The sequence below is a fragment of the Salvelinus fontinalis genome, chromosome 26, assembly GCF_029448725.1.
Source record: "Salvelinus fontinalis isolate EN_2023a chromosome 26, ASM2944872v1, whole genome shotgun sequence".
NCBI lineage: Eukaryota > Metazoa > Chordata > Actinopteri > Salmoniformes > Salmonidae > Salvelinus > Salvelinus fontinalis.
This window is the reverse complement of record NC_074690.1, coordinates 38742542-38761713: the sequence shown is the minus strand read 5'-3', so window position 1 is coordinate 38761713 and position 19172 is coordinate 38742542. Positions and strand designations below refer to the sequence as shown.

Genomic DNA, 19172 nt, shown 5'->3' with positions numbered 1-19172 from the left:
GCTTCTGATTCATGATCCAGAAGTGTGTCTGTCGTAGGAAATTATTGCATGAACATTCTGAGCAAACAAAATAATAATTAACCTAAAAATAGCCATAAAAAAAAGCTAGGCGAGCAGGAACTGGCAAGACGCGCGCCCTCCTTAGTGCCGCCATGTTATCTAGTGTCTTCAGAACAGGCATGGTGCATGTAGGAATCCTTAACAGGCAGCGACTGACTTTGTACTATCTAATAAAACCTAAACCTAAATGACACAAAGCCTGATTAAGCTTCAGCTTTACGTTTCTTCACACGCATAGTGCCATAGTGCCACGCATAGTCTTCCATTATACCACCGACCCCTGGGAAATACTACAAGCTCAGGCATAGCCATTATTATACATTTGAGAGTGAGACCGTGTGTGTATGTCTCTGATGTGTGTGTGTGTGTGTGTGTGTGTGTGTGTGTGTGTGTGTGTGTGTGTGTGTGTGTGTGTGTGTGTGTGTGTGTGTGTGTGTGTGTGTGTGTGTGTGTGTGTGTGTGTGTGTGTGTGTGTGTGTGTGTGTGTGCGCGTGTGTGAGTAAAAGAAAAGTAAGACACCAAGAGCTTCAGGTGAGAAATAAAAAATATTAGCATATTTATTACAGCAACATGAAGGACTTTAGAATGAGTACACCTTTTGAACAAGCGCATAGAAATCTGCCATGATAAATATAATGGGCCAAGGGCAGGAAGGAAGAAAGACCAGGGAGCGCGAGAGAACAATCTCACAAGGAATCAGTCTGGGAACATGTAAATAACCAGCCTGGCTGAGGGTAGAAGTCTTCACCAACAATTATTAAGGATCAGCTTACTATTTCCATATCCTTACTTTAACTGTTAGGCGGAGAACACAAAACTGATCTTTGAACAGTGCCAAGGGGAAACTTTATCCATCCACGTGAAATAACTCAGAGCCTGGCTAAGGTTCAAGGGTCGTGAGATAGGGGTCAAAGGTTATGACGTCCGGTTGGGTAGTGATGGATTAGCTCACCAAACGAGGACAATTTCAAAGTGTAAAATGATGAGTACTGACAGACAGCTGTCTTGCAGTATTTTGCTGTTTTGAGTCTGAACGAACAGACGCAATATGCTGCTGTCCTTTGTTGAATATTTGAATCTAATTGATGACACCGCAAAAAACTTCTGGCAACTCCATCCATTCACTATAACGAATACATCATTTGTTGGTAACGCATCATTAATAGACACCTTCAGAGACACATTGGAAAGACAAAGGTTCATTTAGCTGTTGAGATTTGCTCATCTCCATATTATGTGTGGGAGGCATTGGAACACTTCACATAGCTTTGGGATACGAAGGGAATAATTATAACTTCTCTCTGCTATACATTGACCACCTAGTTTAGACAAGTACACCAACGGGTCAAATTCCTAAACCAAAACAAACATTTAAAAGTTGACTTTCTAATGTGTTTTTCAATACAGCTTCCAATAAACCGGTGGTTGATTTACAGCAGCAGTATAGTTTTATGTATAATATTTTTTGGAGAACCAAAACAGAGGTGAGAACAGCCTGGGGGGTTTTCAGTTTAAAAAAGAAGATATTTTCTGTGACGTCCCCTCGGGGAAACGGATAAATACTATATACAGATGTAGTCATAACTCCGCCTCTATGGGGATCAGGGGAGGAGCAGAAAGGTAGCACAGTAAATAAGGCATCTAAAAGTCGAGCGTCCCCAGGTCGACGGCCGAGTGAAAACTGCACTCCCGGGTCACCTGTCAATCAAAGACTGAAACTTAATACCCATGCTACGTAACGTACATTCCATAGGCCAGGTCAACGAATCGCACGCTGCCTCTCTCCTATGACCCGCCTCCGCAAGAAAAAAAGCCAGATTTCTCTCCTCCTTCAGAATAAAAGTACATCGTTACCATCGTTTTCACCGTAATCATCATCATCATCATCATCATCATCACCGTCATTGTTACAAACATTCTAGAGTTTCAAATCAACTCTGTACATATTTTACAGTATGGTACAATGGTATATATGTTGGTGCGTTTGCTGTCTAGTCAGGTAGCAGCATAACACTGTTATCATAAACATAACCAGATACATACAGGGGTGCAGTGGACATTGACGACCACATTCCATCAAAGCGGCTAGCTGGATTTCCTAGATAAGTGCAAAACTCCACCCTCCCTCCTCAAAGTGAGAGGGCATGTTGGTTTTGATATGCCGTTGAATTTCCTTCGTTTCACATTGAAAACGTTGTTTTATTGAGCACGGGACATTGATGTTTTTTTTTACTTATCCAGGAAATTAGGTTAGCAGGTTTGCTTGAATAGGACATTGACTCTTGTAGATTTGGAAGCCGTTGGCATTACTGAACAGAGGTGGTTAGGACAAAACCGTGAATGAACCCATATTAATCAGAGGTGAAATGAGGCAAAAAACATCACTCAGCACAGTCTACTCAAGTCAAGTCTACCTCACAATCAAGTCTGACTTTGCCCAACATTTCAGAGCAATACTAACTGTACATGGCACAACGTCTGAGAAACAGATACACATTCCAAACAGTGTCAACGTCACACATACAAGGTTATCTACTTCTCCGCTCTTCTTCTGTCACCAACCGTTACAGCTTCTCCAACTGAGGAGGCCAACCCTTGGGAGAAAATGTGCTAACACTGTATTGCCCTGCAGGTCTCTTACTGACGGAATCCTATACGTTGCTGCTGTAGGCTGTACTAAATGAACTTACTCAAGTGAACTGTGTGCGTCTGGAAGCAGTGGCTATGGAAGCCCTATCTGTTCCTGGCCAAACGGAATGGAAGTCTTCTGAGACCACGAACAGACATCTCCACCTCATTTTCACATCTCTCTATTTCTCCTATCTCCCTCACACATCCATGATACGTCTAATAGCGTCCTGGGGGAGGGGCTTATTGGAAGGGGAGGGGCCTGGCAACACATGCACCAGGAAGGAACATCCCACCTGCGTTGCCTGACCCCTGATACAAACTTTACGTTCAGTTCTAGACTGGCGTACTGACACACAGCTCTTGTAAACATTTATCTATACATATACAATATCTCCTTGAACCATAAACTGTGTAGAAAATAAAAAACAGCTTATTGTAAAACCGAAAACCAAAACAACCATAAAAACAACTGTACACTAAACTCCACAGACAGTGATGATAATTACAATCAAATTCATTTTTTATTTTTTACCATTTTTGTTGTTCTTATTGATACGGTCAGAGACGTCTTGGATGTAGCCTGGTTTCTGAGGTTGCTGGGTTGCTAAGCCTCTAAGTGCGTGGACAGAAGCTGGAAGTGCCTACGCTATCAAAACATCCAGGACGGGTGGAATGGTGAAGCTGCGAAGAGGAAGTAAAGGAGCCGAGCGTCCATTACGGCTCCATCTAAGTGTCTCTGTATGGGGAAACCCAACCCAAGATGTCTATATTGGCTTAATCTCAGCGTGTCTCAGTGGTTAAACTCAAAGCAGAGCATCCATTTTGGCCCTCTCTCTCTCAGTGTGTCTCTATGGGGAAACTGTTATACTTGGACGTGGGTCCCCTGGGTTTGCAGGCTCTGGACACTGGAGAGGATCTTCTTCTGGTGACCCGCCAAAGTCACATCCATCTTAACGAGCTCACTACAGAAGAGGACAGAGCAAAAAGGGACTTAGAAAAATGCTAAACAGCAGCAACAACAGACTCCCCTTTTCCCCAGCTCTGCTTCCTCCTACTCCCCTTTCCCCAACCCAGCTCAGCCCAGCCTCAGCTTAGCCCTGCTCAACCCCGCTTCAGCTCAGTCCAGCCCTGCCCATGTCTCTCACCTGATGGTGATGTAGAGGACAGAGTCCAGGGTGACGTATCCAGCACTGGAGAAGTTCTCCTTGTACTGGTCCATCTTGATGGCCTCCAGCCACTCCTCCACCGTACTCACACTAAACTCCGGAGTGGTTGGGTCTTCCCTGCTGGGCAAACAGGACAGAATATACACATTCTTATCAGCATAGTTAAATATCCCAAACAGTCCAGATACTAGTTCTAATAGTTCATTCTGGATCTGACAGTGTGTGCCTGAAGACTGAGTTTTTGACACATTGTAACGCTGGTTGAAAACTGTTCTCTGCCCCTCCAAAAAGATAGAATTTGTAGATAATTGGCCCTCTTTCTGGGACTCACCCACAAACAGGACCAAGCCTGGCCTGTTGAGGAGTGACGGACTCCATCCTAGCTGGAGGGGTGCTCTCATCTTATCTACCAACATAGACAGGGCTCCAACTCCTCTAGCTCCACAATGAAATAGGATGCAGGCCAGGCAGCAGGCTGTTAGCCAGCCTGCCAGCTTAGAGGAGTCTGCCACTAGCACAGTCAGTGTAGTCAGCTCAGCTATCCCCATTGAGACAGTGTCTGTGCCTCGATCTAGGTTGGGCAAAACTAAACATGGCGGTGTTCGCCTTAGCAATCTCACTAGGATAAAGACCTCCTCCATTCCTGCCATTATTGAAAGAGATCGTGATACCTCACATCTCAAAATAGGGCTACTTAATGTTAATCTTGATGTGATTGGCCTGACTGAAACATGGCTTAAGCCTGAGGAATTCACTGTGTTACATGAGGTCTCATCTCCTGGTCACACTAGTGACCATATCCCCCGTGCATCCCGCAAAGGCGGAAGTGTTGCTAACATTTACGATAGCAAATTACAATTTACAAAATAAACCCGACGTTTTCGTCTTTTGAGCTTCTAGTCATGAAATCTATACAGCCTACCCAATCATTTACATTTAAGTCATTTAGCAGACGCTCTTATCCAGAGCGACTTACATTGAACCTTTATTTAACTAGGCAAGTCAGTTAAGAACAAACTCTTATTTTCAATGACGGCCTAGGAACAGTGGGTTAACTGCCTTGTTCAGGGGCAGATCGACAGATTTGTACCTTGTCAGCTCGGGGATTTGAACTTGCAACCTTTCGGTTACTAGCCCAACGCTCTAACCACTAGGCTACCCTGCCGCCCCAATCACTTTTTATAGCTACTGTTTACAGGCATACTGGGCCATATACAGCATTCCTCACTGAGTTCCCTGAATTCCTATCGGACCTTGTAGTCATAGCAGATAATATTCAAATTTTGATGACTTTAATATTCACATAGAAAAGTCCACAGACCCACTCCAAAAGGCTTTCGGAGCCATCATCGACTCAGTGGGTTTTGTCCAACATGTCTCTGGACCTACTCACTGCCACAGTCATACTCTGGACCTAGTTTTGTCACATGGAATAAATGTTGTGGATCTTAATGTTTTTCCTCATAACCCTGGACTATCGGACCACCATTTTATTACATTTGCAATCGCAGCAAATAATCTGCTCGGAACCCAACCAAGGAGCATCAAAAGTCGTGCTATAAATTCTCAGACAACCCAAAGATTCCTTGATTCCCTTCCAGACTCCCTCTGCATACCCAACGACGTCAGAGGACAAAAATCAGTTAACCACCTAATTGAGGAACTCACTTTAACCTTGCGCAATACCCTAGATGCAGTTGCACCCTTAAAAACTATAAACATTTGTCATAAGAAACTAGCTCCCTGGTATATAGAAAATACCCAAGCTCTGAAGCAAGCTTCCAGAAAATTAGAACGGAAATGGCGCCACACCAAACTGGAAGTCTTCCGACTAGCTTGGAAAGACAGTACCGTGCAGTATCGAAGAGCCCTCACAGCTGCTCGATCATCCTATTTTTCCAACTTAATTGAGGAAAATAAGAACAATCCGAAATGTATTTTTGATACTGTCGCGAAGCTAACTAAAAAGCAGCATTCCCTAAGAGAGGATAGCTTTCACTTCAGCAGTAATAAATTCATGAACTTCTTTGAGGAAAAGATCATAATCATTAGAAAGCAAATTACGGCCTCCTCTTTAAATCTGCGTATTCCTCTAAAGCTCAGTTGTCCTGAGTCTGCACAACTCTGCCAGGACCTAGGATCAAGAGAGACACTTAAGTGTTTTAGTACTATATCTCTTGACACAATGATGAAAATAATCATGGCCTCTAAACCTTCAAGCTGCATACTGGACCCTATTCCAACTAAACTACTGAAAGAGCTGCTTCCTGTGCTTGGCCCTCCTATGTTGAACATAATAAATGTCTCTCTATCCACCGGATGTGTACCAAACTCACTTAAAGTGGCAGTAATAAAGCCTCTCTTGAAAAAGCCAAACCATGACCCAGAAAATATTAAAAAAATATTGGCCTATATCGAATCTTCCATTCCTTTCAAAAAAATGGAAAAAGCTGTTGCGCAGCAACTCACTGCCTTTCTGAAGACAAACAATGTATACGAACTGCTTCAGTCTGGTTTTAGACCCCATCATAGCACTGAGACTGCACTCGTGAAGGTGGTAAATGACCTTTTAATGGCGTCAGACTGAGGCTCTGCATCTGTCATCGTGCTTCTAGACCTTAGTGCTGCTTTTGATACCATCGATCACCACATTCTTTTGGAGCGATTGGAAACCCAAATTGGTCTACACGGACAAGTTCTGGCCTGGTTTAGATCTTATCTGTCGGAAAGATATCAATTTGTCTCTGTGAATGGTTTGTCCTATGACAAATCAACTGTAAATTTTGGTGTTCCTCAAGGTTCCGTTTTAGGACCACTATTGTTTTCAATATATATTTTACCTCTTGGGGAAGTCATTTGAAAACATAATGTTATCTTTCACTGCTATGCGGATGACACACAGCTGTACATTTCAATGAAACATGGTGAAGCCCCAAAATTGCCCTCCCTTGAAGCCTATGTTTCAGACATAAGGAAGTGGATGGCTGCAAACGTTCTACTTTTAAACTCGGACAAAACAGAGATGCTTGTTCTAGGTCCCAAGAAACAAAGAGATCTTCTGTTGAATCTGACAATTAATTTTGATGGTTGTACAGTCGTCTCAGATAAAACTGTGAAGGACCTCGGCGTTACTCTGGACCCTGATCTCTCTTTTGACAAACATATCAAGACTGTTTCAAGGACAGCTTTTTTCCATCTGCGTAACATTGCAAAAATCAGAAACTTTCTGTCCAAAAATGATGCAGAAAAATTAATCCATGCTTTTGTTACTTCTAGGTTAGACTACTGCAATGCTCTACTTTCCGGCTACCCGGATAAAGCACTAAATAAACTTCAGTTAGTGCTAAATACGGCTGCTAGAATCCTGACTAGAACCAAAAAAATTGATCATATTACTCCAGTGCTAGCCTCCCGACACTGGCTTCCTGTTAAGGCACGGGCTGATTTCAAGGTTTTACTGCTAACCTACAAAGCGTTACATGGCTTGCTCCTAAAGCTTGCTCCTACCTTTCTTTCCGATTTGGTCCTGCCGTACATACCTACACGTATGCTACGGTCACAAGACGCAGGCCTCCTAATTGTCCCTAGAATTTATAAGCAAACACCTACCCATGTGAGAGACGCAGACTCGGTCTCAACCTTTAAGTCTTTACTGAACACTAATCTCTTCAGTAGGTCATATGATTGAGTGTAGTCTGGCCCAGGAGTGTGAAGGTGAACGGAAAGGCTCTGGAGCAACGAACCGCCCTTGCTGTCTCTGCCTGGCTGGTTTCCCTCTCTCTACTGGGATTCTCTGCCTCTAACCCTATTACAGGGGCTGAGTCACTGGCTTACTGGTGCTCTTTCATGCCATCCCTAGGAGGGGTTGAGTCGCTGACGTGGTCTTCCTGTCTGGGTTGGCGCCCCGCCTTGGGTTGTGCCGTGGCGGAGATCTTTGTGGGCTATACTCGGCCTTGTCTCAGGATGGTAAGTTGGTGGTTGAAGATATCCCTCTAGTGGTGTGGTCGCTGTGGTTTGGCAAAGTGGGTGGGGTTATATCCTGCCTGTTTGGCCCTGTCCGGGGGTATCATCGGATGGGGCCACAGTGTCTCCTGACCCCTCCTGTCTCAGCCTCCAGTATTTATGCTGCAGTAGTTTATGTGTCGGGGGGCTAGGGTCAGTCTGTTATATCTGGAGTATTTCTCCTGTCTTATCCGGTGTCCTGTGTGAATTGAAGTATGCTCTCTCTAATTCTCTCTTTCTATCTTTCTTTCTTTCTCTCTCTCTCTCGGAGGACCTGCGCCCTAGGACCATGCCTCAGGACTACCTGGCATGATGACTCCTTGCTGTCCCCAGTCCACCTGGCCGTGCTGCTGCTCCAGTTTCAACTGTTCTGCCTGCGGCTATGGAACCCTGACCTGTTCACCGGATGTGTTACCTGTCCCAGACATGCTGTTTCAACTCTCTAGAGACAGCAGGAGCGGTAGAGATACTCTCAATGATCGGCTATGAAAAGCCAACTGACATTTACTCCTGAGGTGCTGACTTGTTGCACCCTCGACAACTACTGTGATTATTATTATTTGACCATGCTGGTCATTTATGAACATTTGAACATCTTGGCCATGTTCTGATATAATCTCCACCCGGCATAGCCAGAAGAGGACTGGCCACCCCTCATAGCCTGGTTCCTCTCTAGGTTTCTTTCAAGGTTTTGGCCTTTCTAGGGAGTTTTTCCTAGCCACCGTGCTTCTACACCTGCATTGCTTGCTGTTTGGGGTTTTAGGCTGGGTTTCTGTACAGCACTTTGATATATCAGCTGATGTAAGAAGGGCTATATAAATACATTTGATTTGATTTTGATTTGATTTGTAACTCACCATACTGAGCTGTTGGCCAGCTCTCGGAGTCTGGCTGGGTTTCTGATCAGCTTGTCCAGGGTGGTGACGATCTGGCCAAACTTGGGCCGTTCGCTGCGGCCCTTCTCCCAGCAGTCCAACATCAGCTGGTGGAGGACAACAGGACAGTCCATAGGGGCCGGGAGACGGTATCCCTCATCTATCGCTTTTATCACCTGGAAATACGGGGAGGGAGAGAGAGAGAGACAGAGAGAGATCCTAGTCAATCACAAAAATTGTCATCATAATAATTCTAATCCACCGAGGATGGGAGAGGAAGCCAACTGAGTCTGCCTAGCTTCCGCACAAAACCAGCCATCAATAGCAAATCATTGATGAATATATACCATATCAGCTATACACTGTGCTTTATTATAATGAAACGACTCACATCCTGGTTGGACATCTCCCAGTAGGGTCTCTCTCCGTATGAGACCACCTCCCACATGACGATGCCGTAGCTCCACACGTCACTGGCTGACGTGAACTTCCTGTAGGCAATGGCCTCTGGAGACGTCCATCGGATGGGGATCTTCCCTCCCTGGAAGGGTTAATAACAGGTTTGTAAATGGTTGACAATAAATGTAGAAAGGGTTAATAAAACATTACTTGAAAGGTTAATACAGGATTTGCAAACGACTACGATTCATGACTATCTGCTTTGGCAATATGTACCAATTCAAGTCATTGAATTCTATTGAAAGAGAGAGAGGAACAATCCCTGTTGTGGGTGCGTAGGTAGGAAAGCTCAAAGAACTGCACTGAAACACAGACTAGAGTAGTCATAGGGATGTACCTCATTATATTCATTGATTAAAACACAAACCCAAAGCATTTCTTTCTATTCGCACAATAACAGGGAACGCAGTAGAGCTTTGACTTCACTCCTCCATCTGTCCTCTTTCACAAGCCTTTTCCCCTTTGTTGTTCAGGAGGAAAATAAGGATCAAAGGAGTGTATATGGAGTAGGCATAGCAGAAAACAGGCTTTTAAAAGGCATTGGGACTGACTGTGTATAAGGAGGACAGAGGAGACGGCATTAATGATGCCTGGTTGGCTCCCTATACAGATCACACCAGTCTTAACATGCTGCTACTGCTGCACTCCTAGTCCCAGCTATCTGGTCAAAGTCAAATGAAAGAGACAAAGTAAGCAGTCACACCCCTCCCCCATCTCCCCCACGAACCCCCCCCCCCCCACCCCCCCCCTCTCTGTTCATCTCACTCCACTCTTTCTCTCTGTCTCTCTTTCTCTATCTTCCCCCTCTCTCTCTCTCTCTCTGCATCTTTCGTTCTCCCCTACCCCCTCCCTCTCCCTCTCCTCTATCCCTCCTTCCCTCTATGGCCTGTAGATGTATGTGTGTGAGTCTCCTGACACTGCTGACAGTGTGTGTAGATGTACAGTATCTACTAGCGAGCGACTGACACATTATAGATCTCTAAACATCCCTTTTTTATCCAAGATTGTAGACTAGGTTTTTTTCAAGCAATTTGTGGCTTATTTGAGTATAAACACCTTATTTGAAAAATTCCAGTCGGACTTCCACTCATTTTACAGCATGAAAACTGCTTTATTTAAAGTCAGTAATGACCTTCTGTTGGCTGCCGATGCCGGTGAATGCTCCATTTGAGTTATTTTAGAACTCAGTGCAGCATTTGATACTATTGATCAGAACATCCTTGCTGACGGGCTGGAAAGGTGAGTGGGAATCTCCGGCGTGGCCCTCGACTGGTTCAGGTCATATCTATGTAGCATACGTTTCTCAATGAATATGCATGGGGTGGTTCAGCAACATCCCCAACATCAATTCACTATGGTGTTCCTCAGGGGTCAATTCTGGGCCCCATCCTTTTTTCCCTCTACATGCTTCCCTTTGGCGACGTCATCCACAATCATAACATTCAGTTTCACTGCTATGCGGATGACACGCAGCTTTTTTACCAATCTGACCGAGTGACCAAGCAAGCGTAGCTACCTTTCACAAGTGTCTTGCTGACATCAAATGTTGGATGTCTGACAAATTTCTCCAGCTCAATGATAAGAAATCAGAGGTGGTTTTATTTGGCACCCACCTTGCTAGAACCCATATTGTAAATAACCTTGGATATTTGTCCACCAATGTAAAGCCTACGGCCAGAAACCTTGGCGTCTTTATTGACCCTGACCTAAACCTCTAGCTGCATGGAAAGAAGGTTGTCCAGTCCTGCTATTATCATCTAAGAAATATAGCTAGTCTTGTAAGGTTCTGCTTTTCTTTTCTTAGTCAACCTTGTGTTCTTTTTCTTTGTTCTTGAACGTAGCCCTGTTTCTTTGTGTTCTGGAACGTAGCCCCGTCTTTCATTTCTGTTCATTGATTTCACCTGTGTTGGTTTCTCACCTGGTTTCATCAGCTCCCTATTTAGTTCAGTTCTTTCTGTTTGTATGGTTGTGAGGTATTGTTTGTTTTTGACTGCCTACCTGTGTTTGACCATTGTTTATCTCCCTGAGGATTCACTACAGAATACCTCACCTAAAAACGGAATTAGGAGCTTATGGAGGAAATTTGCCATCTTCTCCGCCAGCCTATCCCTGCTCCTCCAATGCCAGGTATCGTAACCCATAGCCCTCCTTCATACATATCCATGCCTGGAAAATATGACGCTTTGCCTGGGAATTGTCAGGGATTTCTGATGCAATGCAGCAAATACATTGAGCACAACCCCATTAACTTCGCCACCGACAACAGCAGGGTGGATTTTGTTGTGTATCTACTCACAGGCAGAGCCCTGGATTGGGTTACCGCCATATGGACTGCCAACAGCACAGAACTCGGATCCGAGACCCATTTCCACACCCTCTTCAAAGAGGTATTCGATCACTCTCCCTCCAGTCGTCCTATAGGAGACCTCCTCATAGAACTTCAACAAGGACGCAATTCAGCTGCCGAGTATGCCCTCGAGTTCCGCACCATGGCTGCAGGGAGTGGAAGGAATGAGGCTGCTTTACTTACCGTCTCTGAAAAGGGCTCAACAGGGAACTTCAGGCGGAGCTGGCCTGTAGAGGTTACCTTCTGGATTTAAGTCAATGCATTTATATGTCCATCTCCATCGACCACCTCATCACCGACCGCTGAAGAACTCTGCCACCCAGGAACCCGAAACATTCTCTTTATGTCATCCGGTCCGAGTCTTCCAGAACCCATGCAGTTGGGCCATGCTCCTCCCCCGTGTATCGAACGTTAAAAGCGGATCCAAAAAGGGCTCTGCCTATAGTGTGGGGGGTTACCAAGTACGTAGAAGGCTAGAAAGATTCGGGAGCAGCAGGTAATTTTATCGATCACCATCTAGTACAAGAGCTTGACATTGATCTAACACCTGTCACCCCTCCCTTAAGGATTAACACCCTGGACGGGCAGCCATTGGGCACGGGCTTCATTACGCAACTGACACCGAGAGTCACCCTCCAGATTGGAGTCTTCCACACCGAAACCATTCATCTCAGGGGACTCTCATCCCCAAACAGCGACTCATCCTCGACCCCCCTAGCTTTGTCATCACGACCCTGCCATCTCGTGGCAACAAGTCACTCAAACGGTTTCATTTGTCGTTCTTCTTCCCTGGCTGCGTCGGAAAAACGGAGGGTTGTCTCCGTCCATGTATTGATTATCGTTCCCTGAATGACGTCACGGTCAATAACCGTTTCCCTCTTCCTCTGATCCCAGCGACCCTTGAACAAGTGGGCCGCAACAACATCTATACTAAAGTAGACCTGTGAAGTGCATATAACCTTGTCCGTATACGAAGGCAGCGCATGGAAGACGGCCTTTATCACCGCTCGAGGGCACTACGAATACCTGGTCATGCTTTACGAACGCCTCCGCCGTCTTCCAATCCTTTATGAATGAGGTTTTCCAGGATATGATCAACCGCTTTCTCATCGTCTACATTGATGACATCCTGATTTACTCCTACTCCCCGAAGGAACACATACAGCACGTGCAAAAGGTTCTTCAATGGCTCCTTGACCATAACCTTTTAGTGAAGACTGAAAAGAGTGCCTTCCATATAACCTCTGTAAGCTTCGTACTGACACCTGGAGGGGTCAGCATGGATGAGAACAAAGTCGCCACCGTAACTGGCCCAAACCCACCACCGTTAAGGAACTCCAACGTTTCATTGGGTTCTCCAACTTCTATTGCCGATTCATTCGGAACTTCAGTTCACGGCCACTCCCCTCACTGCCCTTACCAGCCAAAAGACCCAAACCCTTCCATGGACTGATACCATCCCGACTGCGTTCAACAACTTGAAATGCCTCTTCACCTCAGCTCCTGTCCTTTGCCAACCTGATCCGACCCTTCCTTTCGCCATGGAGGTGGATGCCTCCGAAGTAGGAGCCATACTCTCTCAGCGTGTGGGAACACCTCCCAAATCCCATCCCTGTGCCTTCTTCTCCGGGACGTTATCCCCTGCTGAGAGGAATTATGATGTGGGGAACAGAGAACTCCTCTCCATCAAGCTGGCCCTTGAGTGGCGCCCCTGGTTGGAGGGCGCACATCCCATCCTCGTCCTAACAGATCATCGTAATCTGAAATATATCAGAGGGGCCAAGAGGTTAAACTCCAGACAAGCCTGCTGGGCTCTCTTCACAGGCTTCCATTTTCATGTTACATACATCCCTGGAAGGAAAAATGTAAAAACTGATGCTCTCTCCCACCAGTTTGACCTTCCGACCAGTAACTTAGACCCTACACCCATTCTTCCTTCCTCTTGCATTATGGGACCGGTACAGTGGGAGGTACGCGTTGCCATACAAGAAGCCCTAACCTCAGACCCGGCTCCTCTTGAGACACCAGCTGGGAAGAGTTACGTACCAGCAGCTGTTAGACCCCAACGGATGCAATGCTGTCACACGTTCTTGGGGACAGAACATCCGGCATTACATGAACCACCGAACATCTAGCCCGGAAGTTCTGGTGGTCCTCACTGGCATCCGACGTAAGGGATTACGTACTCTCCTGTCCAGTCTGCACCCCCCCCCCCCCCCCCCCCCGGGAAGCTTCAACCTTTGCCAATCGCTCACAGACCCTGGTCCCACATAGCTGTTGACTTCATCACAGACCTTCCTGGTAACACCACCATCCTTATCATAGTAGACCGTTTTTCAAAAACGTGTTGTCTGGTTCCTCTTCCTCATCTACCTAACGCCATGGAATTGGCGGGGTGTATGTTCCAGCAGGTGTTCTGTCTGTATGGGATTCCGGAGGACATCGTCTCTGACCGCAGGCCCCAGTTTGTCTCCCGGGTGTGGCGAGCCTTCTATGATCAACTGGGGGTAACCCTCAGCCTCTCCTCCGGGTACCACCCCCAGACCAAACGGGCAGACGGAACACCTGAACCAAGAAATAGGGAAGTACCACCGCCAACAATGTTCTGCCTCTCCACACGACTGGAGTCGGTATATGGCCTGGGCCGAATACACTCAGAACTCACTCATGCACTCATCCCTCCACCTTACTCCGTTTCAGTGTGTCCTTGGTTACCAACCCCCCATGTTTCCTTGGGAGGCGGAGCCTGGTACTGTCCCAGCTGTGGATGACTGGTTTCGGCGTTGTGAGCGGGTATGGGAGACCGCTCACCGGCATCTGCAGGAAGCCTCTAATACCCAGAAACTCTTTGCCGACAGACACCGCCTACCTACGCCACTCTTTCGCCCCGGATAGCATATGGCTCTCTACCAGAGACATCCGGCTCCGCCTCCCCTGCAAAAAGTTCTGTCCTCGCTTCATTGGTCCCTTCAAGATAACCCATCGCATCAACCGTCACGTACTGCCTCCAGTTACCCTGTCAGTATAAAATCGCCTCGTCCTTCCATGTCTCTTTTAAAACCAGTCAAATACAGTCCTCTTTATCCTCCAGTCTCTACACGCAGTGCGCCATACGGGCCATCCAAAGTTTCCAAACCCTTGAAAGGTCGCATCCCCTACCTAGTGGACAGGGAAGGTTATGGGCATGAAGACGGGTCCTGGGTCCCCGACCAAGACCTCCTCAAGCCAGAGATGATTTAGGCTTTTCACCATAACCGTCCAGATCGTCCCACTCCCCGACCTCGGGGTCGAACCCCCCCCGAACAGACCCACTGGACATCAGCCTTGACGCAGAACGTCGGGTCAGTCCACCACCTCGCGAACCAGCCTGTCGGGCCTCGCCCCCAAGGTAGGCGTCCACCTCTGCTCCCCCGCCCCCTCCACCCTCTGGTGCCGTTGGGTCATCAGGAGCCTCCCTGGCGGGTACTGTAAGGTTCTGCTGTTTTTCTTAGTCAACCTTGTTCTTTTTCTTTGTTCTTGAACGTAGCCCTGTTTCTTTTGTATTCTGGAACGTAGCCCCGTCTTTCATTTTTGTTAATTGATTTCACCTGTGTTCGTTTCTCACCTGCTCTCATCAGCTCCCTGTTCAGTTCTTTCTGTTTGTATGGTTGTGAGGTATTGTTTGTTTTTTGACTGCCTACCTGTGTTTGACCATTGCCATTATTGTTACTCTTTGTACTATACACGTCTCAGTCAGAAATCCCTCCATTGTCTACAGTTAAATGCTACAGCTCAGCTTATAACAGGCACCAGAAAATATAACCATATTACACCTACAGGTCCTTCAGAAAGTATTCACAGTCCTTCACTTTTTCCACATTTTCTTGTGTTACATCCTGATTTTTACAACTGATTCAATTTAGTTTTTGTGTGACTGATCTACACATAATACCGCATAATGTCAAAGTGGAATTTTGTTTGTAGAACATTTTAGAAATTAATAAAAAAGGTCAAGCTGAATTGTCAATAAGTATTCAACCCCTTTGTTATGCCAAGCCTTACTTAAGTTCAGGAGTAAAACTGTGCTTAACAAATCGCATGATAAATTGTATGAACTCCTTCCATATTCAATAATAGTGGTTAACATGGTTTTTGAATGACTACCCCATCTCTGTACCCCCACACATACAAGTATCTGTAAGGTCTCTCAATCGAGTAGCGAATTTCAAGTACAGTTTCAACCACAAAGACCAGGGACGTTTTTCAATGCCTCGCAAAGAACGGTACCTATAAAAAAAATGTACGCAGACATTGAATATCCCTATGAGCATGGTGAAGTTATTAATTACACTGGATGTTGTAGCAATATACCCAGTCACTACAAACATACAGGCGTCCTTCCCAGTTGCACGAGAGGAAGGAAACAACTCAGGGATATCACCATGAGGCGAATGGTGACTTTAAAACAGTTACAGAGTTTAATTGCTGTGATATTAAAACAGAGGATGGATCAACTACATTATAGTTACTCCACAAAAGAAGGAAGCCAGCACAGAATACAAATATTTGAAATCATGCATCCTGTTTGCAACAAGGCACTAAAGTTATACTGCAAAAAATGAGGCAAAGCAATAAACTGTTTGTACTGAAAACTGTTATGTTTGGGGAAACTCCAATACAACACATTACCGATTACCACTCTCCATATTTTCAAGCATAGTGGTTGCTGCATCATGTTATGGGTATGCTTGTAATCATTAAGGACTGGGGAGTTTTTTTAGGATAAAAAGTAAACAGAATGGAGTTAAGCTCAGGCAAAATCCTAGAGGAAAACTTGGTTCAATCTGCTTTCGACCAGACACTGGGAGATCAATTCACCTTTCAGCACAACAATAACCTAAAACACAAGGCCAAATCTACACTGGAGTTGCTTACCAAGAAGACAGTGAATGTGGTCAAGAATTTTTTGGGACTTATTAAATCTCCATGAAAGTCTTATGGCAAGACCTGAAAATGGTTGTCTAGCAATGATCAACAGCCAAGAAGACAGTGAAAGACAGTGAAAGTGAATGTGTCCGAGTTACAGTTTAGACTTAAATCTACTTGAAAATGTATGGCACAAATGATCAACAACCAATTTGACAAAGCTTGAACATTTTTTTTAATAATAAATGGGCAAATTATGCCCAATTCAGGTGTAGAAAGCTTTTACGAGACTTACACAGAATGACGCTGCCAAAGGTGCTTCAACAAGGTTTTTATTCAGGGGTGTGAATATTTATGTAAATTTGATATTTCTGTATTTCATGTTCAATACATTTGCTAACATTTATAAAAACGTGTTTTTACTTTGTTATTACGGGCTATTGTGTGTAGATGAGTGAGATAATTATATAGATTTAATCCATTTTGAATTCAGGCTGTAACACAACAAAATGTGGAATAAATCAAGGGGTGTGAATACTTTCTGAAGGCACTGTAGCTTGATATATATGCCTATCCAGTCCTTCTAGATCTGTGTGATGTGCCAAGGAGGTAGGGGGTAAGGGGTCGATCTGGCATTGGGCATTAGTATAATCTTCCTCTTTTTATCTCTGGGGCATGATGGGGCGAGGAGTAGGGGAGTAAACAGTGAGCTAGAGAGGTGAGAAAAACAGAAGCTTTTTCTCTGATAAACCTGCAATTATCCCAATGGGAGGACAAGGTGCACTGTTAGACTAACAGAGATTGACAGGCTCTTTCACACAGGATTTCTCAATCTACCTCTCTCTCTTTCTCTCACAAAAGAGGAAGGGAGTAAGGGGCAATAGGAAGGGAAGGAGTGAGGGGGGAAAATGGAAAGTAGAGAGAGTTGAAAAGGGGAACGGCTGGTGAGTGAGGAGTAAGGGGGAGAGGGGGGGATGAGGGTTGAGGTGAAGAAGGGTATGAGAGAGGTGAGAGAAGAAATGCATTTTCCCAGACAAACCTGCAATTACCGCATACTGGGACGACAGGGGCACTGACATGGACTGACAAGCTCTCTCCTTCTCGCAATCTCTCTCTTTCTCTCCACCTTCTCTCAGTCCCTCAACCTCACAAACATACAGTACGCTACAACATTGATAAAAATCCAATGCTTTCATTGATAATTGATAAAAATCCAATCCTTTCAGATCTACAAAGGCTGTGTTTACACAGGCAGCCCAATTCTGATGTTTTTTTCCAGAAATTGTTTTTTTGAAAAATCCGATCAGTGCTGAAAAAAATAAATCTGAATTGGGCTGCCTGTGTAAATGCAGCCACTGTAGATCTGAAAATATTGGATTGGGGAAAATTCAGTACAGTACTATCAGTACAATTACCACATTGCTTATACCCAAAGCCATATATAGCTACATCTACCTTAGAGTATATAGTGCATTCAGAAAGTATTCAGATCCCTTGACTTTTTCCACATTTTGTTGTGTTACAGCCTTATTCTAAAATTGATAAAATAGTATTTTACCCTCATCAATCTACACACAATAACTCATAATGAGAAAGCAAAAACCGTTTTGTAGAAATTTCGGCAAATTCATAGAAAGAAAACTGAAATATCACATTTACATAAGTATTCAGACCCTTTACTCAGTACTTTGTTGAAGCACCTTTGGCAGCGATTACAGCCCCAAGTCTTCTTGGTTATGATGCTACACGCTTGGCACACCTGTAATTGGGGAGATTCTCCCATTCTTCTCTGCAGATCCTCTCAAGCTCTGTCAGGTTGGATGGGGAGCGTTGTTGCACAGCTATTTTCAGGTCTCCTTAGAGATGTTCGATCGAGTTCAAGTCCAGGCTCTGGCTGGGCCACTCAAGGGCGTTCAGAAACTGGTCCCGAAGCCACTCCTGCGTTGTCATGGCTGTGTGCTTAGGGTCGTTGTCTTGTTGGAAGGTGAACCTTCACCCCAGTCTAAGGTCCTGACTGCTCTGGAGCAGGTTTTCATCAAGGACCTATTTTTACTTTGCTCCGTTCATCTTTCCCTCGATCCTGACTAGTCTCGCCGTCCCTGCCGTTGCAGAACATCCCCATAGCATGATGCTGCCACCACCATGCTTCACCGTAGGGATGGTGCCAGGTTTCCTCCAGACATGACGCTTGGCATTCAGGCCAAAGAGTTCAATCTTGGTTTCATCAGACCAGAGAATCTTCTCTCTCATGGTCTGAGACTCCTTTAGGAACTTTTGGTAAACTCCAAGTGGGCTGTCATGTGTCTTTTACTGAGGAGTGACTTCCGTCTGGCCACTCTACCATAAAGGCCTGATTGGTGGAGTTCTGCAGAGATGGTTGTCCTTCTTGAAGGTTCTCCCATCTCCACAGAGAAACTCTGGAGCTCTGTCAGAGTGACCATTGGGTTCTTGGGGACCTTAAATGCTGCAGAAATGTTTTGGTACCCTTTCTCAGATCTGTGCCTCGACACTATCCTGTCTCGGAGCTCTATGGACAATTCCTTCGACATCATGGCTTGGTTTTTTTCCCTGGGACCTTATATACATAGGTGTAAATCATGTCCAATCAATTAAATGTACCACAGGTGGATTCCAATCAAGTTGTAGAAACATCTCAAGGATGATCAATGGAAACAGGATGCACCTGAGCTCAATTTCGAGTCTCATAGCAACGGGTTTGAATACTTA

The 19172-nt window shown here is 45.2% G+C and overlaps 1 protein-coding gene across 2 annotated transcripts in view; it reads right to left on the bottom strand.

Annotated features, from left to right (window-relative positions):
- Positions 1–592: 592 nt before the first annotated feature.
- Positions 593–19172, bottom strand: part of LOC129824292 (ephrin type-A receptor 3-like) — a 124924-nt gene continuing 106344 nt past the window's right edge. Inside the window, exons 16-19 of one of the 2 annotated variants that reach the window (XM_055883834.1) lie at positions 9126–9275; positions 8717–8910; positions 3837–3977; positions 593–3653 (exon numbers count right to left, since the gene is read on the bottom strand). In XM_055883834.1, coding sequence (XP_055739809.1) covers positions 3554–3653; positions 3837–3977; positions 8717–8910; positions 9126–9275 — 585 coding nt within the window. In that variant the 3' untranslated portion in view covers positions 593–3553. The remainder of the gene's footprint in view (positions 3654–3836; positions 3978–8716; positions 8911–9125; positions 9276–19172) is intronic. The other variant, XM_055883835.1, reaches the window with a different exon arrangement.